A 24,269-nucleotide genomic window follows, 5' to 3' on the forward strand; every position below is an offset into this window, starting at 1 on the left:
AGATTATCACTATTAGCTAAAGTAAAGCAGATCTTAGATCTAACGAGACAAATTCAAACAAATTATTTCTTGGAAGTTTACTCTTTGTGATGAATATCCAGTGTGTTAAAAAATAAAGACAGGAGTGTTCCATGGAAATGAATAGGAGGCATTACTTTAGGAGTGACCTAAGCATATAACAAACATATTTGTTTTCCTTTTCAAATTGTTTTGTAAATGCTAGTTTCTGGATACTTTATCGATAATGAAGGGGCATAACTATCCATTTTGATGCCTGATCCACTTAATACTTTTAACCTTACTGTCTATTTGCAATGAATGTTGTTGGCAGATCTAAATCTTAAATAGTTCCACTCTCAGGAACAGGATGATTGATATAGCAACAGGTTCACAAACAAAATTATGCAGGATAGGTATTGGAAAGGGCAGAAATAATGTGATAACATAAAATGTCTTAACGTCATGTCTCCTATTATACTAAAACACAAAATCTTATCTCATGATCAGTTTTAGCTCAGTTTCATAGCATACTGGCAACTACTCACTATAGCAGAATAACTTACTTGAAAACTCTTGATTAGCAGACAGAGGGGGAAAAATGAAAAATAATCATAATGCAAATGCAGTTTATGTTTGTTTGTGTCTGCTCTTATATGTCTGCAATTAAATGTTTGTGACTGATTTGACTTTTTTTTTTTTTTTTTTTTTTTTTTTTTCCTCCCAAGAAGCAGGCATTTCTGTGTTTCTTATTGCTGCATATGACAGCATCATGTTACAATCATAACTGAATACATTTAAAGCAGTATTCCTTATTGCTTGGACTAATTCTATTGTTCGCGCCTTTCTAAATGATCACCAGATTTGAGCTTTGCAGAAATACTGTATGAAGAAATTAACATCTTCAGTTCAGTATTCCTTCAGCAGATAAAGATAATGCATTTTTTCCAGGCCTACTTTATAATCTATTTTACTACAAGATGCAATTTTTAACTAGATTTTGTTTTTCACATTTTGTTTCAAAAATCCTCCAGAGATTTGATAACATCACAAGATGAAACAACATTTGGTATCTCAGAAGTACAAACATCCTCATCAAAACACTGGGTATTCCTACATAATTATGTTAAAATCATAGGATTGATACAGATACAGACTGGTGAGAAGGCCAGGAAGTACTGCAGCAGTCTGGAAGTGACACAAAGTGCTAAGGAACTATCTAAAAAACTCCTTACTACACAAATATCATCAATTTCACATAGTCTCCTAGCGTTCTTTAGACATTTTCCACAAACTTTACACAGGAAAGGAAGGGAAGAGAAGGGAAGGGAAGGGAAGGGTAGGGAAGGGAAGGAAGGAAAGCGATTGTTTCTTCCTTGTGATATTTCAGGTAATTTTCACTCAGAAGGATGGAAGAATTTAAGAAAAAACTAGAAGTATCATGAAGTTTTATGTAAAAGAAACACAAACAGAAATGTGTACATCGGAAACTGCTTCAGTGTCTTATAATCCCCAAAACCATGGGCTGCCCTAAAGAAAGGCATAGACTTCTAATAAAGAATATGTCTTTATGACTGCTTCACTTGATTGCTTTTGAGCAGAGGAAAATGAGAAATCATTATGTTCATCAGCAGAAGCCTTCTTTTAAGAGGCAGTTTTGTTTAATTCATGTCACCTTACTCATGACAGCAATAACAAATAAAGAAATGGAGCATAGATTCCTAAGGATAATTAACCAGTGTTGATCTTAGGAAAGTTCTTTTCCATGAAACACTGATTGCATTGTTCACAATGAATTGTTCAAAACTACCTCAGCATGACAGAACTAATTAGTGACCATCTGAACTTACTTAGTCAAATGGAAACAGAAGAAGTATTAAAAATACCATAATTGCTGAATCTATCACTGAACAGCTGGTTATATTGATAAGCAATATAGCAAGTTAAATCTAGTTTGGAATGTAATAGAACTTAATCTTCTTGCTAAGTCGTAATTAGAAAGCAGGAGGAGAATATGAGGTTACTGTTCAGCAGCAGTTATTATGATGCAAACAGTTTTCAAAAGATGGCTTGATTCCGTCTCACTCCAGAAAAACAAAAACAAAAAACCCTTTTTTTATATTAAAAAAGTGGGTGAAAATGATTACTGCATTGCTGTAAGCCATTTTAAGTGGAGGATAAATCTAAAAAATGTAACAAAGAAAACTGGACCTGTAAATAGCTGATTAGATAAATCAAGAGCACATAGTTACTGCCTTTGAAAAACAACAGGTTTTTTAGTTTATCATAAAGTCACAAGCAGCTTTAAAATGAACTTTGTCCTTTAGCATCAAAACTCTTTGAGTGATTAATAATTATTGCTCCAACTTTTCCATGGCTGATAAGGTATTTCTGTAGACTGGTTTGTCTGGAGAAAGGTAAGCCTCTTGCATAAATAAACAAACCTGTCAAAAGGCCAACTGTTGTACGCTTCTAAATAAATTTTCATATGCTATTTCACCACCTATACCAGGTAAGCTTTATTTTGAGCACATTAGTTTTTGTTGCCCTTTTATCCTGACCTGCTCGCCCTTTTACTTTTTATAACTTCATTCTGCCCCTTATTCTCTTTACAGTTCTATATCCTCATTCTCCTCATCATCTCTAATGTTTACCTTATCTTTTGTTTGTGTGTGTGTGTTCTCTTTTGTTTTATTTATTTATTTTGACCAGTGTGCAAAAACAATGAAGTTATAGCCACTTTCCTAGGGGTTTGTGAGAGTTGATAGAAACCCTCATAAGATGGTATGAAAATGACAGAAAAACTGTTGAAAGCTAAGAAACAGCATGCTTTCTCTTGGCTCATCAGTCTTGTGTTGTGATGCCTGGTGTTAGAGGAGACAAGTCCCTTGTTAAAGTTTAGTACACATCATCAGGGCAATTATTTCAATAATATAAGGTAATGGACTTTGGCTCTTTCACTGACAGTAGTCACACATGTCTAGAGCAGTGGGACGAATTCCCTGGCAAAGGAAGAGAAGAGTACACACAAAGTAAGATGTCATTTGGGCCAAAACTACGTAAAAATTTACTATTTGTGTAATGGATTCTCTGATGCCACTTAAGTTAATACAAGAAATAACAAGACATTATTGTTGCTGTACACTTCATAAGAATCCCCATTTGTTTTGTGACTTCTAATTTATCTTCCAGCTGACATAAGGAAGGAGCAACCTCTGCATAAAAAGCTGTAGTATAGAAGAAGTAAAAAAAAAAAAAAAAGAATAAAAATCAAATAAAAAATCAAACCAAAGCAAATATGCTACTCTTTACTTCCAGCTCTGTTACTGATTTCATATTTCTTTAAGTATGTTTCAGTATTATTCTTTATCACAAATATCACTTGTGAGATATAGTTATATTAAGAAAAAAACTAGAGTTAATGTTCCCTACTGGCAAATTTTTAAAATTATTTACTTATTTATTTTAATATTTAATAGTATTACTAAATATTTACAATAGTTTCCAGTCTATGGAATGGATAGTATTTCTTTCAGTAAGAGTCAGAAATTTTTTTAATTAATGATTCAGAAAAATAAAATTCAAATTTATATTGCTGCAACAGCCTCTTATCAACTTCCAGAGTTTTGTCACATTATTAGAAGACAAATGTTTTTCAGGATGAGGAACAAATGTGAAAGCCTATGGTGGCAGACTTTTAACAAATCATATTGGATTATTTTCAGTATGCAAAATGCTTTGCTTTGAACATCTGAAAAACATTGAACACGATCTCCAAATACATTGCATCAGAGAGATACAAATTGAAATCTGCACTATTTTTCTGTTATCTTTAACAAAATACTAATAAAAAAAAATTATTGTGCTCTAGGAACTATATATATAACTAGAGAAGTATATCAATTATAGCAAAATTCTACATTCAGGAAAGTAAAACGTGCAAGTATATTAACCATTTTATTAATTTTTAGTATATTTTTTAATTTCATCATTTTTAATGTATCTCTTCAAACTATATCTGTACTTTCATCATCTATTTTTAATCAATAATCAGTTTTCTTACAAGAAATGTAGGTAAAAGTTAAGACAAACTATCAAATAAAGTATTTAGCCGGTGATCTCCTCATGTTTTCTCTGAGTTTTCATCATGATTATCTATTTTTGAAGTATAATTTAGATCAAGAGCAAGCAGATTTCAAAGACTGAAGATATACCTAAAATGTCTCCTTTTCAATGCATGAAATAAAAAAATCTGGAAGTTCATCTCTGCTATAGATGTGCAGCAGAAATTCCAGAATTGTGTGTGCTTCCGACTTTGCTGATTCCTTATCTTCAACCTCTTTATTCATTTACATAAGTTTCTTCTCAATATTTCCTCCTTTTTTCCTTCCACATCCTTCAATTATTTCTATCTAGCTAGTCTCTATTTCAAATAATATCATGTAATTTTGTTCTTTACATACGTTTATAAAGCTTCTTCTCATAAGTTTCACAGAATCACAGAATCACTGAATTGTAGGGGTTGGAAGGGACCTCTAGAGATCATTGAGTCCAACCCCCTGCCAAAGCAGGCTCCCTACATCACGTCACACAGGTAGGCGTCCAGGCGGATCTTGAATATCTCCAGAGAAGGAGACTCCACCATCTCCCTGGGCAGCCTGTTCCAGTGCTCTGTCACCCTCTCCATAAAGAAGTTCTTGCGCACATTCGTGTGGAACTTCCTATGCTGAAGTTTCAGCCCATTACCCCTAGTCCTGTCTCCACGCACTACTGAAAAGAGACCATCCTCACCACTATGGGTCCCACACTTCAGGTATTTAAAAACCTGGATCAAGTCCCCTCTCAGCCTTCTGTTCTCAAGGCTAAACAGACCCAGTTCCCTAAGTCTCTCTTCATAGGAGAGATACTCCAGGCCCTTCACCATCTTTGTGGCCCTCCGCTGGACTCTTTCCAAGAGATCCCTGTCTTTTTTGTACTGGGGAGCCCAGAACTGGACACAGTATTCCAGATGAAGCCTCACCAGGGCAGAGTAGAGGGGGAGGATCACCTCCCTTGACCTGCTGGACATGCTCTTTTTAGCGTATTGTAAAAAGTAGAATTCTGTGTAGCTTATATTACCATTACACTAACATCCCTACACAGACACTTGGAGCTGATTGAGTTACTAGCTACTCACCCATATTCTTATTCATAAAATTCAAAATATATTAATCCATGCATGTAATTTTTGGTTGTCCTGTTTAGTAAGATTCCTAGGTATACTAGGTATATTTCCAAATTTTAACACATTGTCTGAAGAGATTATAAAAAAGCATATCTGCCATATATTTAGCATTCATGTACAATTACAACAGTATCAATAATGCTGGTAAAGCAAGATTGAATTTAGTAAGATTACTTAAACATTATCTTTCACAACTGTTCTTCATAAAATTATTGAAGTCAGACTTCTGTATGTCATCTAGGAGTAATGCTCAATTAAAGTCAGAGAGAGAACCCGTCCAAATGAATTTTGAAAATCTCCTCATAATGGGATAACACAGAATCCATAACAGAATCACATAATGGTAGGGACTGGAAGATACCTCTGGAGGTCCCTTAATCACCTACTGTAATCTCCCCATCAAAGTAGGTTCCTTACAGCACATTGTGCAGTAATGTACCTCAGTGGGTCTTGAATATCTCCAGAGAATGAGGTTCCATAGCCACTCTGGACAGCTTGCACCAGTTCTGTTAGCCTCAGAATTTTTCATATTTCTATGAAACATCCTGTGATACAGGTTTTGCCCCTTAGCACTTGCACTGCCACTGCATACCACTGAAAGAAAGAGCCCAGACCCATTCATTCGGAACCGATCTTTCAGGTGTTTATGAATAGTGATGAGATCCACCCTCAGTCAACTCTTCTCCAGGCAACAGTCCCAGAAGTAGCTTTGAAGAATGTCAGTAGAGCAGTCTGTAGGTCATTGTATTTTAGTATGATTAAATCCAAATCTCAGAAGAGATTATCAGAAACTGTCTTATCAGAAATTGCTTGGAAAAAAGCCATAAAATATTTGTCTTCTGATTTTCTTCTTCCTCTTCAATAACAGAAAAGCTAGAGAATAATATGATTTGAGTTTTGAAATATATCATATAATTCAATATGTTCAATATGTTGAAATAAAAATATTTTAAATACAGCACATAGCTGGTGTGAAATGAACAAGTTCCACTGAAGCCAATTTTTTAAGCCAGAAAGAAATTGATATCAGCTGAATAGATAATAAATTATAAAATTTATTCAAAAATGCAATATATGTGTATGATAAGAACAACACGACATACTGCAATAAAATAAAGATTAGAAAGAAGTTGTGTTTCCTTATTCCAATAGCACATTTTTAAGGATTTTGGAATGTTATCTATTCAGAGCAATACAACTATAACGTCAATAGACACTATGCCATTTTAACAGATGGTTGAGAGTATAGAAAACCAGAAGACCATGAATGAACATCATATGTGTTTGCTAAGAGCATAAGTCCCAGTCAGAAACACCCAAACATCTGTATGTCCTAAGGTTATCAACCTATGGTTGAAGAGATGTGCCATCACTAATCTATTTCTTCAACAGAGCTTGTTCTACATAAACTTTATTCGATATAATATTAAATATTTGATCCTTGTTTTTTGCAGCATGAATTGCCAGAAATGACTGAAATACTGTCATTGATTGTCAGTTAAGGAGTTGACTGATTCTCCATGGAAAATTAAGTTACATTTAGTAATTATTTATCAAGACTCCTATGTACAACTAGTATTTTACATTTTATAATGTTATTAGAACACAGGAGGCTAGTCTTCACCTCTAAAAATAATTACACATGTATACACTTCTAAGTCTTGATTGATTTGTGTGGGCAGTATGATTGCTAGGAACACTGAGTTTACTGCCAGGTGCTGTTCTCACTTAAGTGCCAGTTTCAGAGTTTCAGAATTATTATTTATTTCAGGCAAAGTCAGGTCTTCAAGCCACTTTTAAAATTATTTCTTAGGTTTAATTTAAATAATATTATTGAATAATATTGATTGTTTTTAACTTTTAAATGTATTAATTACACCTTTGAAAAATATCATGGAAATCAAATATGTAGCCCACGCTTATTTATCAAGAAATAGCTAATTATGATACCATTCAGAAGTGCTACAATCAGTTATGGAACTGAGCCCGACTCTTCAGTATTACTCAGAATATATATTCAGTAACATATTACTATCATGATTCATTGTGCATTTCAAGTCAACAACCTGAATTATCATCTGATAGAATTCAATTTTTTTATTTTAAATGTTTCCTTCACCTCCCATTCATCAATTGAATAGCAAAGTCAAAAATATTTTATAAGGAAGTAAATTATTTACAAATCAAATTTTTTGCTTTATAAAATTTATTTGACTTGGTAAACAGAGTGGAGCTAATGGCTCTGTCATTTTATTTATTTTCAGATTACTGACTTAGATTTTTCAGAGTAGCTTATAGGCACACTAAGCCACAAACTGCAAGTTCAAAATACTGTTGTATTCTTCCTCCAAGGAATTCTGACCAGCTCATTTTCTGTCCATTTAAAAATGCTTTCAGCTATAATAAATAAGAAGATTTTCTCAGAGGTCAGACAGTACAGGATATGGGAATAGGGGCAGAATCCCTCAATAGGAATGTATTTTAAAGCAAGTTATATTTGTAATGTTTTGTAATATATATATTTTTAATCTAACAAAATATTCTCTAACATCTTTGACTCCACCAAGGTTTTTTCCAATATGCATTAGTGTAATTAAACAAAAGAAAAAGCTCTAGTCAGTATACAATATGATCTCCATACTAAGCTGTTTTTTTCATTAGAAAATTAATTCCAGCATAGCATATATATTATGTTAATATTCTGTTGATCCATATGTACCTGATGTTAAAATTTTGATTTTTTATTTTTTAATTTATTTTTTTTATTATTTTTTTTTTTTTTTTAGAATTGTCATTACATTTTCAAGATATAATGCACCTGAAAGTAAATAAATTTTATTTAAAGATACATTTACAAATATTCTGCAGAAGCTGGCAGCCTGTGGTTTGGACGGGCACACTCTTGGCTGGGTAAGGAGCTGGCTGGAGGGCTGGGCTCAGAGAGTGGTGGTGAATGGAGTTAAATCCAGCTGGCAACCAATCACGAATTGTGTTCCCCAGGGGTTGGTGCTGGGGCCTGTCCTCTTCAGTATCTTTATCGATGACCTGGATGAGGGCATTCAGTGCATCCTCAGTAAGTTTGCAGATGACACCAAGTTGGATGGGAGTGTGGATCTGCCTGGGGGTAGCGAGGTCCTGCAAGGGGATCTGAACAGTCTGGAGAGCTGGGCTGAAGCCAATGGGATGAGGTTCAACAAGACCAAATGCCGCATCCTGCACTTTGGCTACAACAACCCCAGGTGACACTACAGGCTTGGGGCAGAGTGGCTAGAAGACTGTGTAGAGGAAATGGACCTGGGGGTATTGATTGATGGTCATCTGAACATGAGCTGACAGTGTGCCCAGGTGGACAAGAAGGCCGATGCATCCTGGCTTGCATCAGAAACAGTGTTGCCAGCAGGAGCAGAGAGGTGATTGTCCCCGGTACTCAGCACTTGTGAAGCTGCACCTCGAGTAATGTGTCTGGTTTTGGACCTCTCACTGCAAGAAAGACACCAAAGCCCTGGAACGTGTTCAAAGAAGGGCAACAAAGCTAGTGTCATGGTTTTGTAATTTTTGCTATTGGTATTCCACATCATAACATCATGTAGAGTGCAGAGAAGAAGAACTACATGTCCCAGAGGACCTCACAGTCAGAGAGGGAAATACATCACAGAAGTGACGCTCTCTCTCTCTCTCTCTTACTGCCTGGCAGCGGGTATGAGTGTGCTTCCAAGCTGTGGCACCTTCAATTTCAAAGTAGGCTTCTCAGTCTTCAGAAAACCTCCCTCTCTTATTTTACTTGATTTATTAGCCTCAATTTCAATTAGATTGTATTTTGTTATTTTGCATTCAGATATCATAGTTAGTAAAATAAGTTTTCCTCCTTAGATCATTGCTGCTGCTCTGTTTGTTTCCTTGAGCCCAACTCCCATCTCCCTACCCCTTTCCCTTTTTTCCTTCCTATTTGTTGGGGGCTGGGGAGCCCACAGGCCTACTGCCCCACCACCCATTACAGACATATATTGATCTAAATAACTCCGTGACACCTGGTCCTGCTCACCAAACCATTCCTGATACAAGCCAGGATGCCATTGGTCTTCTTGGGTACCTGGGCATACTGCTGGCTCATATTCAGTCGACTGTCCATCAGCACACCAAGATCCCTTTCTATCAAGTTTTCCAGCCATACCTCCCCAAGCCCATAGGATTGCCTGGGGTTGTTGTGACGAAAATGCAGGACACAACACTTGGCCCCATTGAATCTCATGCCATTAACTTTGGCCCATCGATTCAGTTTATCCAGGTCCCTCTGTAGTGACCTCTTGCAGATCAACACTCCCTCCCAACTTGGTGTTGTCTGCAAACTTACTGAAGGTGCACTCAATCTCCACATCAAGATAATCAATAAAGATGTTAAACAGAAATGATCCCAGCACTGAGCCCTGGGGGACACCTCTTATGACTGGCCACCAACTGGATTCAGCTGCATTTAACACAACTCTCTGGGCCCAGCCATTCAGCCAGTGCTTCACCCAGCAGAGAATATGCGAGACCATGGGCAGCCAGCTTCTCCATGAGAATGTTATGGGGGACTGAATGTTATGGCCTTACTGAAGTCCAGGTAGACCACATCAACAGCCTTACCCTCATCCACTAAGCAGGTCACCTTGTCATGGGATGAAATCAGGCTTGTCAGACAGGGTCTACCATTCATAAACCCATGCTGACTGGGCCTGATGCCCTGATTGACCTTTAATTGGTCCATGGTGCTTCCCAAGATTATTCATTCCATAACCTTCCCAGACACCAAGGTGAGAATGATAGGCCTGTAGCTACCAGGATCATCTTTCCAGCCCTTTTTGAAGATGGGTGTCACATTCTCCAGCCTCCAATCCATCAGGATGTCCCCAGTCAGCCAGGACTGCCGAAAAATGATGGAGAGTAGTTTGGCAACCACATCTGACAGCTCCCTCATCACTCTAGGGTGCAATCCGTCTGGGCCCATGGATTTGTAAGCATCCAGCTTTCAGAGCAGGTGCAAAACTATCTCACTGTGGATCAAGCAGGGCTTATTCTGTCCCCCTTCCCTATCTACCAGCACAGGGGGTTGTGTTCCCAGGGAGTAACAAGTTTTACTATTAAAGACTGAGGCAAACAAGGCATTAAGTAACTCAGCCTTATCCTGATCCTTGGTGACCAAGTTGCCCTCAGCATCAAGCAAAGGATGGAGATTCTCCCTAGCCTTCCTCTTGCTGTTGATGTGTTTATAAAAATATTTACTGTTCTCCTTTACCTTAGTGTCCAAGCTCAGTTCTAGCTGTGCTTTGGCTTTTCTAATTTTCTCCCTGCACAGCTTCACTACATACCTGTAATCCTCATAAGTAGCTTGCCCACTCTTCCAGAGACCCTAAACTTTCCTTTTGTTCTTGAGATCCAGCCAAAGGTCTCTGTTCAGCCACCCCAGCCTCCTTGCCTGTTAGCTCATCTTCGTGACTTTGGGATGGCCAGCTCCTTCATCTTTAAAACAATTTCCCTAAAGTACTCCCAGCCTTCCTGAGCTCCTATGTTCTCCACACGTTACACTTACTGAGATGGAAAAAAAAAAAAAACAACAACAACAACAAAACCCTGTCCAAGAGATCCCTGTCTTTTTTGTACTGAGGAGCCTAGAACTGGACACAGTATTACAGATGACCCCTCACCAGGGCAGAGTAGAGGGGGAGGATCACCTCCCTCGACCTGCTGGCCACGCTCTTTTTAATGCACCCCAGTATGCCATTGGCTTTTTTGGCTACAAGGGCACACTACTGGCTCATGACCAACCTGCCGTCCACCAGGATGCCCAGGTCCCTCTCAGCAGAGCTCCTCTCCAGCAGGTCTTCCCCCAGCCTATACTGGTGCATGCAATTATTTCTTCCTAGGTGCAAGACTCTACACTTGCTTTTGTTAAACCTCATCCGGTTTCTTACTGTCCATCTCTCCAGCCTGTCCAGGTCTCGCTGAATGGCAGCACAGCCTTCAGGCATGTCAGCCAATCCTCCCAACTTTGTGTCATCAGCAAACTTGCTGAGGGTGGTCACTATTCCCTCATCAAGGTCGTTGATGAAGATGTTGAACAAGACTGGACCCAGCACAGACTCCTGGGGGATGCCGCTAGTTACAGGTCGCCAGCCAGACACCGCACCACCAACGACAACCCTCTGCACTCTGCCAGTCAGCCAATTCTCAATCCACTTCACTGTCCACTCATCTATCCCATACTTCCTCAGATTTGCTATAAGGATGTCATGGGGGACAGTATCAAAAGCCTTACTGAAATCAAGGTAGACTACATCTACCGCTCTCCCCTGTCCACCCAGCTAGTGACATCTTCATAAAAGGCCACCAGGTTGGTTGAGCACGACCTCCCCTTGGTGAACCCATGCTGAGTACTCCTGATAGCCTCCTTTTCTCCCAGTTGTCTGGAGATGGCATCCAGCACAAGCTTGTTCCATCAACTTCCCTGGGACAGAGGTGAGGCTGACTGGCCTATAATTACCTGGGTCTTCTTCTTGCCCTTTTTGAAGACTGGAGTGACATTGGCCATCCTCCAGTCTTCAGGCACCTCCCCAGTTCTCCAAGACCTCTGAAAGATTACATAGAGCGGATCAGGAACAACCTCTGCCAGCTCTCTCAGCACCCGCGGATGCACCCCATCAGGTCCCATGGATTTATGGACCTTAATGTTTCCTAAGCACTCACAGACCACCTCTTCCCTGACTAAAGGGATAACTCCCATTCCCCAGATTCTCTCATTAACCTCCAGGGACTGGGATTCCTGAGGGAGAGCCCTTTCACTAAAGACAGAAGCAATGAAGGCATTCAGTATTTCCTCCTTCTCAGCATCCCCCGTTACCAGAACGCCCCCCTCACTAAGTATGGGGTCCACATTCTCCCTAGCCTTCCTTTTGCTGTTAACGTACTTAAAAAAGCCTTTTTTATTATCCTTTATCACCTTGGCTAGATTCAACTCCAGGTGAGCTTTAGCCTTTCTCATCACATCCCTACAGGCCCTGACTACATTCTTATATTTTTTCCAAGTGGTCAGACCCTTTTTCCACGTATCATGAACTTTCTTCTTTCCGTGGAGCTTGCACATGATCTCCTTGCTCATTCATGCAGGTCCTGGCACCTTTTCCTGATTTCTTAGTCACAGGGACTCACCGATCCTGAGCTTGGAAGAAGAGCCGTTTAAATGCTAACCAGCTGTCACAGGCCCCCTTGCATTCTAGCACCCTGGCCCACAGGATAGCCCCAGGCAGGTCCCAGAGGAGATCAAAGTTGGCTCTCCTAAAGTCCAGGGTAACAATCCTACTTTTTGCTTTGCTTCCTCCACTCAGGATCTCAAACTCCACCATCTCATGGTCGCTACAACCCAAGCTACCCCTGACTTTTACTTCCTTAACAAGGCCTTCCTTGTTGGTGAGAATAAGGTCTAGCAACACCCCACCCCATGTCGATTCCTCGACCATGTGCATCAGAAAGTTATCTTCAACAATGAATATATACTATCATTATGATTGTTGGAATGCAGTCTAAAAAGTATTTGGTTATACATTTAATAATTCAACGGAATAAAGATTCTCAGAAAAATTCTAACTGGATCTTAAGGAGGTTTCTGAAATAACCAAAACCAAAAGCAAGATGGCATTTTACAGAGCCAAAGGCAATATTCTGAATTGTACCTTCAAATGAATTTGAGATGATGAATTTGGCATTTGAGACAGGTCGGAAAGATTGCAATGTAGTCAGTGTTCCAATTTTAGTCAAATTACAGATGTCCACCCTATTTACTTATTATTATTTACTTATTATTTACTTATTTACTTATTTGTAAACATGCATACACACTTAACTTTTATTTCCCACATGAAATCGGATATGCTATTCTAGCAAACTACAACACACTTATGAAATGCATTATTCTCCTAAATATTTAATAATGGACTTGAAAATACTTCATTCTGTTTTCTAAAATTACTGTGGAGCCTTCTTATTCAGCACAAAACTAGATATTTCATAACTATCATTTCAAATATAGGATAAAGAGCAATATTTCTTTTTTCCTTTCTTCAATCCAAGTTAATTTTGCCTGGTTTACCTGTTTCTTTGACTTTCCTTAGGCTTTTTTTTTTTTTTTTTTTTTTTTTTTTTTTTTTTTTTTTAAATTATCTGAATACAACTACGGGACATAGTGAATATTAACAACACTATCTCAAATTTCTCATCTCCTTAGAGACAATAAAAACATGGAATACTATGCATAGCAAATGTGTTCCCCATGGGGAACAAGATTTTTGCTTAGTTCAAGTGGAAAATTACAGGGGAAAAGAAAAAAATATTAAATGAGTAAAGGATTTGAAATACTACAATATTCTACTCAAAATACGAGAACTCGCATAAAAGATATAGATATTATAACATCACAAATTGTGGGCTGTGTAACTGTAATTTATGTGACAGTAAAGCTGAAATATAAGCATGAAAATCAATAAAGTTACTTTTGAGTGACCATTAACATATGTAGTACATAGGTTTAAATACTAGTGTAAGACCAAAGTTTCAGTTATTCTAGCAAGACAAATATTGTAATTATTGTTAAAAAACAAACAAACAAACAAAAAACAGCAGATCAGCAGATACAGCTCTGAAGAATATCTATCTAGAAATATGTTCTTCTAGTGCTCAAGTACTACAAAAAAAGAATTTAATAAAACAGGAGGCAGTAGTTCTGGATCAGTTGTCATAAATTAATTTGTATTCTTTAGTTAGATGTTTAAGTTGCTCCCTTTATTTCTTATTGTTTGAAATAAATGTATTACATTGACATATTATATTTAAGGGAGTACCTTACTCTGTAGCATGCGTTAACGAGGCATCAGGTTGTAACGCGATAGAACCTCCCCTGCTCTGTCATTGACATGCGTTTAAGGGGCATTGACAAAGCAGGATGTGTATTTAAGGAGTTGTTGTGTCTTAATAAATTGCCATTTGTTTCTCCACCATAATGGTGCCTGTGATCCTATGGCCCTAGCGAATACAGATCGCTAGTCCCTGGTGGTGCACCCTTGGACATGGTGGCTGCTGGAGGTAACATTACTCTCACCCTTTACTGCTTGGTTATGAAAGCTTTCTTTCTAACATATTTCACAAGTTCACAGCTAAAGGCATGTAGTGGGTTTGCTCACAGTTTTTTTCTGGAAAGTGCCTGCCTGAAATATTGCATTCTTATTACTACGTATCTATGAACAAAATGCTTTATTGCTTTTTATTTGTTTTTTTCATAATTATTTTCTTTCTCTTTTCCAAATACCTGTGGAATTCCAATACTTGCAAGTATTGTGTTTGGCAAATGATAACATCTGTGCTCCAAAGATTTTTGAAATTAGTAATTAACATCATTTTTTTAATTCTGTTGTTCATGTAAATGAAACTGATCATCATGGAAATGGATTAGCAAAGATACTTCACTGAAATGCAGCTGTGTTTCTCTTTGCCAGGACTTGATAAAAATTTGGTAGATTTAGCTCTTATCTCTCTTTTTAACCATGGTAGGTTAACTAGCTTTTAATACTATGTTTAGTTTAGAGGCTAACTTAGTATGAGAGGAGAAAAAAAAATAATTCTTTTATTAAGTAAGTTTGATTTATGTCACTTCTTGAACAATGTTTTCTCTCTTTTGCCATCATCTGCTTCTCCATGTCTAAAAATGATTTGGAGAGACCAAGTTCTACTGTGATTCCTCAGAATTATTAGTAAAGTTAATACAACTTAACATCAGTTATGCCATTATTATTAAGCACGATACTACTGAGTTTTCAGTAGGTTCCTGGAGCAAATGAACAATCATCTTATGCACCATCCTTTGTCAAGAAACCACACAATTCTCTATCACATGTACTATAGAGCACACAAATAACAAGACATTTATCCAAAATTCTTCCTAAAAAATCTAAGAGGTGATCTTCGTCAGGAGTCGGTTCTTTAACTCAATATTTGTAAACTGCCTATTTACTTATCACAAAGAAATAGTGGGAGGCAATCAAAAACAGGTCAGTACCTCAGCTGGGAACTATATTTTGGATTTAGGCACTTAGGATAGGAGGATGAATGAATGAAACTTTTATTTGGGAAATTTTCCTTGGGAGAGAGCCATGATTTTAAATCTTGGGTAACTAGAAGTTTTTCATTGAAATAAATGGAGTTTATATTATTTTTCAGAATTTGATCAGTGAAGTTATTTTCAACTGTATGGCAAAAGAAGGAACTCTAGAGCAATAGTAGGTTTAAAAAAAAGAAAAAAAATTAGTTTGTTTCTTCCAATGGTTGGTGGTAGCTCAAGAGAAACGCAGTCTCTACCCAGATGATGCTCCCTCAGCTGCTAACACTTAAATGGGCATGAGGAGAGGTGATTCCAGGCTCCATGCCTTCCAGTCACTCAGATGCATTCTTGCACCAGAGCTGCCTGGGTTAGGCCCTCCTTCTCACCTGGTACTCAACCACTGGTTCAGGCTGTGACCTGGCATTTCCTCTGCAGTGGTGGTAGACATACTGATCAGACTAGCATCAAAATTGTGAATTGTAGTCTTTTTTAGCACTTAGGTTTTAAAATGACCTTGAAACGAAAGTACTTTTTGATAGCAAAGATGTGTCTAAGCTAGAATTCTCTTTAAAGTCCCACCTTCCCATGACAGCAGAAAATAAAATAAAAATCTTCATGTGTTTGTCACATTTGAGAAAGAACAAAAAGTCCTCAATTACATATCTTTTTGGAAGTGTCAAGATTAAGATATTGTGTTGTACAGCGCTTCTCCTTTGAAAATAAATTAACTCTCAGAGTGAAAAATATAGAAGAAAGAAAATGTCCAAATATAAAACTGATCCTCAAATAGTAGAGGAAAAAATATGCAGTAACTGAAAGATGTAGATTGCAAAAATATGCATGTTTAAATTTATTAATAAGAATTAAAAATATCGTAATGAATACTAATACTTTCTTTAATATTGTTCGCTCCAGAAATTTGTAAACTCATACATATTATATGATATTGCAAGTTTCATGTAAATGTTTTCTCTGCATTCCAAATAATAACACTATTTTCTGTGTCTATTTGAAATACCTGATATTCATGCAAGCACTTGCTTTACTTTAATTTGTTTTTGACATACTATATTGAATCTCATTTCTATTATTGCTTAATCTAAATAATTCATATCAAATCTATGATCATAAATATTTCTTCAATCTACACAGTAGGCACTGTGTGATATGTGTTGGCAGTGAATCAAAATCAGGGCATTATTTTCTTTTGTAGTCAGGACACAATTAGAGGGCTTCATTAGCCAAGGGAATAGTTTATCAGAGAAATATCTGTGTTTTACAATTTATGTAAACTACTTTATACCCCAGAGAACTTAGAGCAACTCCTCTCCCCTGAAATCTACAAACTTTCAAAGTGTGACGTACAGTAATTTCAGGAAGAATAAATCACTGTCAATTATTATTCATGATTGTATGTATCATTTAGCATCATAACTCATCATAATTTATTTACCAATTTTACATGGAGTTAAAACTCATTTGGAGTTCCCTAAAATTATGATCGTAAACCTGAAGAGAAAATACATGAAAATAACTTTAAAATATAAAATAATAAAAATACAATAATTGGAAGGACTAACCATGTTTATAGTTTTCAAACTCATGCATTTAGTGGCTAAGAAAATTTGAATGAGAAGGAGAAAGATTAATTCTGGAAATATGACACATAACTAACCCTTTGCATTTTACTGAAAAACTAACTTTGAAAGGAAAGCAATGAATCTATAAAGTGAATAAAATTATGAGAAAGCCTAGTAGTATGAACTTAATGTATAAGTTACTTTTTGTTTCCACAAAGACTATATTTTTCTTTCACCATTTAAGTATCAAAACCTTGTCACTGTTATGGCAGCAATGGTGGATTTTGTTTTAAATCTGTTTGAGGGCATTTCAGCAAACCCATTTGAAACTTTTGAAAAAGAAATATTTAAAATACCTATTCAAAAAACAGCAGTATTTGTTCTTTCATGTTTGCTTGGAATGTAAAAAATTTCAAAACTCAGTCTATCAATAGACAGATAAAAGCAATTTAGCTTAACTCTAACATTAATGTGTGAACATCAGCAATAGTGATTATGACTGATTTCAAACTGCATATTCAGCTTTATCCAAACACCTGCATACTATCTTGACTATGCTTTAAATGATTATGATTTCAACAGTATTGCTTATTTTAAAATGTAATTTTTATAAAAGTTAATAATGCTATATGTCTGTCTGAATGTATAATGCATGTTTTATTGTTGATTAAATATACTGGAAGCTTTCCATGTCATTGTTGTAGGAATGCTGCTGGCTAATCTCTAATGTAACTAAAACCTCTGTTAATGTTCTAATCATGGGTAATACTTCAACTCAAGAGGAAGGAAAATTGTTATTTTCTGAATCTGGATTTTCTTTTTCCAGGTCATCATTTTTGCTTTATAAAATTGGACTCTAGAAACAGAAGTTGCAGCTCTTACTTGACTCATGAAGGAAAATTCAATCAGAAGTTTGACAGATCTGACAATTCCTAGTAGCACTCAATGACACTGAACTAGAAACACATGCACATGCAGCCATAAGACAGACAAGAAGCGAAGAAGGACAGAGAATGTATAGAGGAATATTAAAAATAGGGATGGGCAGAAAAACATTATGTGGCTTTGAAATATTTAATTGAATAATTAAGTGAAAGAGTAAATAAAATGAAATAAAATGGAATACTGTTAATTCATAAAGAAAAACATGTTGGCATTTACTGAAATACAGCCCTAAACTTAGTATACAAGCATGTAAAAAGTGCATTTTAATAATACATTTAAATAGTGCAGATGCCAAAAATTTGTATTAGCCAAAATTGCCTCCCAGCAGGCATATGTCCTCATCAGTAAACAACTGCTTTAGAATTGATTCCCTGTAGCTCATAACAAAGAAACCAGATAAGGCTCTTCCACCTTTTTCTTTTTTAATTTTCCCTGAAATCGTGGATTATAAACTCTCCTATGTCAATGTCTAGTTTCAGTTTTTTCTCTATAATGATGATGGAGTTTTTAAGTGGATATTCCTTTATGCTTCCTAAAGCTCCATCTCCTCTCCTCCCCCTTATCCCTCCCTTATCCCCTCCCTTACTCCTCCCCCTTCAAAAAAATAAATAAACAAATAAATAAATAAATAAATTTCAAAACAGTGTTCAATTGCAGAGTAATTCAGAGGCATTTGACTGCTTTGTTTTGAAGTATATTTTGTCTCTGGGGCTGGTAAACTGATACTGGTACACTATAAAAGTGAAGCATCTCAGTAATTATCTGAACATTTTATCACACATACAACAGGAAGAGTCCTATGATATATTAAAAGTGATGGATTTAGAAAGTTAAAAGGCCCTCGGCCTGCCTAGAGCTTGTAATAACAGAGACACACCTGTAGAACAATCACAACATTTCTAGAACTCAGAATTGTGAAGAATTTTTTCCAAATGTTAAATGACTACAAAGTAACGTTATGCTGGGTCAGCTGCAGACTGAGAGCCTGAGGCTTGGTTTATATTACAAAGTTCTGGTGGGATAGCTATATCAGTCTGTATTTCAGAAACAATAAGAAAAGAAATAACAAAAACTCTGCTATACTTTTATGCTGGCAATCCCTTCTACATAGTCGTAACTATGGCCACAGAAGAGCATTTGCTGCAGTCCATACTAATGTTAGTTAGCAGAGCATGTGAGAAATAGATAAATAGTATGTAGTTTAATTACATGAGTGTACAAGCAGGTTTTTCAATGTAAAAATATTTTAAGCAGTAGTCAAAAAAAATTCTAGAACCTAGTTTCGCCTATCACTGACTATGGAGTCACATGTTTATTTTTGTTCCTTTTGTAGTTATTTCCCTTTCCAACTCATACAGTAACAATGTTTTTATAAGGACAACACTCCCAAATAATTTTTAAAGAATTGTTGTCAGAGAACCAGAACTGACGTGGTAGATATGGGTATTACATATTAACTTGTAAACCATGTAAACACTTCATACAATATATTATAATATTATATAATATGCATTTTTAAAAATTATTAGGGAAAATGTATAGTAGTACCCCTCAACTCTAGCTTTATATTTCTTTTTTAAGAAGAGATATATACTGAAACATTTTGTTTGTCCCCACAGTATCAGTATTTCTAAAACAAAATGTACCTGAGACAACTCATGGTTGACAACTAGTCAAAGAATATTCTGGTATTTGTACTTCAGAATTTTTGACCAGTCCAGAGATTATTATAGGAAAAACCAGGTTTAATTTTCTATGCTTTTTTCAGTACATCTTTAATTTAATTGCAGATTTCACATTAGCTACTTTACAGTAACTATAGATATAAGCTAATCAAAGAGTCCCTAACTCCGTGATTGCTTCCACTTGAAAAATTTTAAAACACTTCAAACTCACTTTAGACTATAGTATAAATTGTTAACGAAAATAAAGCAAATAACAGAGGGGGGGAAAATACTACTTGTAAAGCTAAAAATCTTCAGTTATCTTCTTTTCTTTGATTGCTAGATGATCTAAAGGTCATTCTCTATTATATGAAATAAATACAATATTAAATAAAATCTATACTGGTAAGGAAAGAGTTTAAAAAATGGATATGACTCATGCTTGTGTCATTGCAGTTTAGCATGGAAGTTTTTTAATCTTTTAATGGAAATTCTGTGGATAAATCAGAATTTTCTAGAATTTTCTGTCTTAATTGAAATGTTTCTTCCCACGTACAACTAATCCTAACTAGAAGATTGTCATACATCAAGTAGTTAATGATTCTTTTAAGTTATCCTGAATAGGTGCAGACCTTTGCCCTATGCATGCTTGTAGCTTGATCACCAGGCTTGTGCTATGCTTCAAGATAAGCCAGTTATCCCTGATGAAATGGCCTGTGAGCAGCTTCTACTGCGTACTAGTGATTGTGCCATATGTGTGTCTTTATCTTGAAGAAAAGCCATCACTTTATCCTGTGGACATGATTGTTGGTAGAAGTGCTGGATAGAACTGTTTTCTATTAAGATAATCCAGGCTGAACTTGAAGGACGAAATGCGAGTGTACTTCTTACTTGAAAGTTATCAGGGTGGGTACGCCTTGCCACCATCAGAGGTTTCTTCCTACCAGATGCACAGCTGAGAGCTCCCCATATCTGAAGTATTTGTCTAATCTATCCTCTTTTTCCTTCTAGCATTAGCTCCAATAGGTCATATTTGTTTCAGAGTCTGGGTGGCTAATTTATTGGGATCATAGAAACACTAGCCCCAGTGCATTACAATGACCAAAAGAATTAGTGGTAATACATGCTTCTGTGCAACAGAAAGAAATAAGAAAATATGGTTAGATATTTTACTGTACAAACAATATCTACTATAAACAGTAGCCATAATGTAATATTGCAGATTGTACTTCTAAGTTTTGACTCATGTACTTTATATTATTTAAATTACATTACTAGTGTACAGGTCAATGTCATTCTTAATTTCTACAGTAATTTGTGGGAGAGAAATAACTTAATTCTTTAAGAGCTATGGACATTTTCCTGTTCCTCAAAGAAATGCTTTCTTGTTGTATTTACCTTCCTAAGAACTCAATTTCAGTACCACTTCAAGGCATATAAAAAGTTATTTTTCATACTGTCTTCTAGGCTCCAGGCAGAAGAACTTTTTCAGTCTTATTTTTCATGATATAACAAACACAAAAAGTTATCTGAAACACAGTTAAGTTTTCAAAGGACTGCTCATGAACTTTCTGGTGAGGAGATCATGTTGCTTTAGCTTTAATCTTTAAAGAGCAACATAAACAACATCAGTTTGAACCTACAGTGAAGGAAAAACCCTCGTATACAAATAAACAAAAAATCCTTACTGGGATTGAAAATTATTAACTTTAGTTCTACTTCAGCACTTGTGCCTTGAAGAAAACAAATCAAAATCAAGGAAAATTATTCAGCATAAATTAGATTCCCTGAGATATCTAGAAAACACTGTCTCTAGATGTCCCTAAAATGCAGGAAAAAACATGCTATCTTCCCCCTCCCCCCCCCCCCCCTCCCCCCCGCCTCCCCCTTGTTTATTGTAAAAGCTTTCTACTCCAGCTATAGTTTTTAGATTATTAAAAATAAATAATACAATAAACCTACATTTTGTCTAGGAAGTTCAAAATAGATGTAATGTACTAATTCATTAGAATAATCAATTCATCACTATTTTCATCTGGAAAACACAAGATAAACTCAGCGACTGTCATGATCTGTTTGAGTAGAAGGGTTGTTATTTAATTTTAGCTACATACAGCAGCATAAAAACAACAATATCAAGTTCTCAGTATCTATTATTCAACAATAAAACCCCTTAAAACTTGTATAAAATTAGTCAAAACTCATTTTAAGAGCTTGTGAAAAATCAAAGAGAAAACGTAGTCATTGTGGAAGGTGTGCTAAGGCACATGGGATACAGGGAGTTGATACAAGATAACCAGCATGGCTTCAGCAATGACAAGTGATATCTGACCAACCTATGATGGCATAACTGTGTCAATGGACAAGGAAGGAGCCTCTGATATCACCTGTTTGGACTTTATTAAGGCCCTTGACACTGTCCCCCAAAACATCGTTCTCTCCAAATTGAAAATACATGTATTTGATGGGTGGACTGTTTGATAGGTTATGAATATTTTTTTAAATAATTTCTTCCCTTCTTGTAAAGATCTACTGAAACTGATGATTCCATCAGTGTTCTCTGTTGGAGATATGTCTAGACATGAAATGACTCTATAAAAGAAGTAAACCTGTATTTTCTTTATCACCTGTAGGAATTCTCTCACTTCAGGTTTAATAAATAAGCTCTAGCTTTACTATCTGACCAAGTGTAGAAACCTACAGCCTCATGAAATAATAAAAATTAACAAAAGTTTAGATTGATTCAGAAGAATGTCTCAGTAGAGTCCAGTGCAGAATCATATCTGACATGCCTATAAATTATAAAAACCACAAAAGAATGAAAAGAAGCATTTTCACATCATTCTACTGAATATAGCAATTCATTGTTTGAATTGTCACATTACTGTGTTCCAATTATATGTAATATTGTCTAAACATAAAGCAGAGGATCACAAACCCCTTCTACACTTCAGACAGATCAACAGAACTGTATACCATAAAAAATGATACTAACATGAAAATTGATGAAGTCAAATTCTCTGTATATATGTTAGAGAAATAAGCTTCTTCCTCTATGAGTCAGTATGCCATAGTTGCTTTCCTGAAATTGAAAGACTATGATGTTTATCAACATGCAATGGTGTTTGTTCATTACATTCATTTTTATTACAGGTTTCCACAATTTGAAATAATTACAAAAGAAACAACAGAAACAGATTTTTGATTGTTCATTGTTTGTAGCATCTGTAGGAAATATTTTGGCTTGACATCAACCATTAACAGGCTCTACTTAAAATTAAGGGAAAAACAGTTGCTAATTATAAACATTGTCTATAATGGAGCTTTGTAGTTTACATAATTGTATTTTGTGAAAGAAAGGAGGCAAGCTTGGTCTGACTTCATTTTTCCATTAGAAAAGATTCAACTGTCTTCATCCCATGGTACCAGCTGCACTGTGCTTTGTATGAGATCACTGTGCTTAATTTCAATAGCCTGCAGAGAGAGTTTATTTTTTAAGTGCTGTCTCTTGCAGATGTGCCAAGGGAAAGATAATTTTGGTCTCCCTAATCATATGCAGAAAGCTAGTCCTGTTCTGAAGCTTTAGTTCACATGGTGCTTACAGAGTAGCCTTGTTTCAGAAATGATAGTTTCAAATTAAAGAACGTTTTAAGTCAGTCTGTTTCCCATAAGGATTCTCCAAAAAATACTAACTTATTAAACATGCATACTTTGCTACTCAAGCTTAGTACTCATTTGCTACCAAATGCTATCTGAAGTACTCATTTGCTACTAAATGCTATTTGAAAAGAAAATATGTATAAAAATTCTGTAAACATAAGACCAACATTAAAAAAAAAAAAAAAAATGGTATTAAAAAAATGACACAAGGAACATAAAATCTGGGCACCAAGCCCAGCCCTACAGTGAATACAAAAGAACAAGTTTTCCTTTTCCAAGGTCAGTTGCTGTTTTAAGACAGGCTAAGTACCTATGGAATGAAGTCTACAAATGTATAAACTTGTTTTTAAAATCCCCACTTTTCTGAATAACCAGTACAAATGGAACAATACATTTCAGTTCCTGAACACAGATATTCAGCAATGAGATCTAGGTCTTGCAGTGTCAAATACTGTCTTGTGGAAACATCATTCTACCTTGTGAATTCTAGATGTAGGACATTTAAAATTCTTTGGCAATACTCAGCAAAGTAACTTTTATTCCCTAGATCTATGCATTTTTAAATTTACAACATCCTTGTTAAACTCAAAAGCAATATTTAGTAGAGTTATTTACAAAAATGGGAAATCATTTATTATATGAATAACTTTTTGAGTGCTTTTTTTCCTATTTCTATAAACATTTCTGAAAGTATCCTCAATTTTTTGAGGGCAAGTTAACTAGTATTTTACTTTCCAATTTTTACAGAGTGTGTATGAGTATGCATGGAACGGATTTGAAATGATCTGTTTAAAATAATGAAAATAGATTCAGTAAAGAAACTGACAGTGGAAGACTCACTCAGTGTTATTGCATGGATCAGCCAGTAGGACAGACCTGCTGGATCACAAAGCCTATAAAGTCACAACAGAAGTAAAAATAACAGAATTAAGAATGACTACATATAATCATAAAATTATTATGAGAACAGACAATGCTTGCTTGTGCAATAGCAATGGTAGGAGACATAGTAAGCTTTCTAATCTTCAAATATTATTTGCGCCTTGAAATGAAGGAGCAGAGAAATAAAGAGACTA

General features: G+C 35.9%; 1 protein-coding gene across 1 annotated transcript in view; it reads right to left on the minus strand.

Moving 5' to 3' along the window:
• LOC140251115 (uncharacterized) overlaps positions 1–12,600 on the minus strand; it is a 266,990-nt gene extending 254,390 nt beyond the window's left edge. Inside the window, exon 1 of the mRNA XM_072334414.1 lies at positions 12,407–12,600. Within this exon, the coding sequence (XP_072190515.1) occupies positions 12,407–12,600 (194 nt within the window). The remainder of the gene's footprint in view (positions 1–12,406) is intronic.
• Between the last annotated feature and the right edge of the window lie 11,669 nt (positions 12,601–24,269).

Source organism: Excalfactoria chinensis, chromosome 4, assembly GCF_039878825.1.
Source record: "Excalfactoria chinensis isolate bCotChi1 chromosome 4, bCotChi1.hap2, whole genome shotgun sequence".
In the NCBI taxonomy this organism is placed as follows: Eukaryota; Metazoa; Chordata; class Aves; order Galliformes; family Phasianidae; genus Excalfactoria; species Excalfactoria chinensis.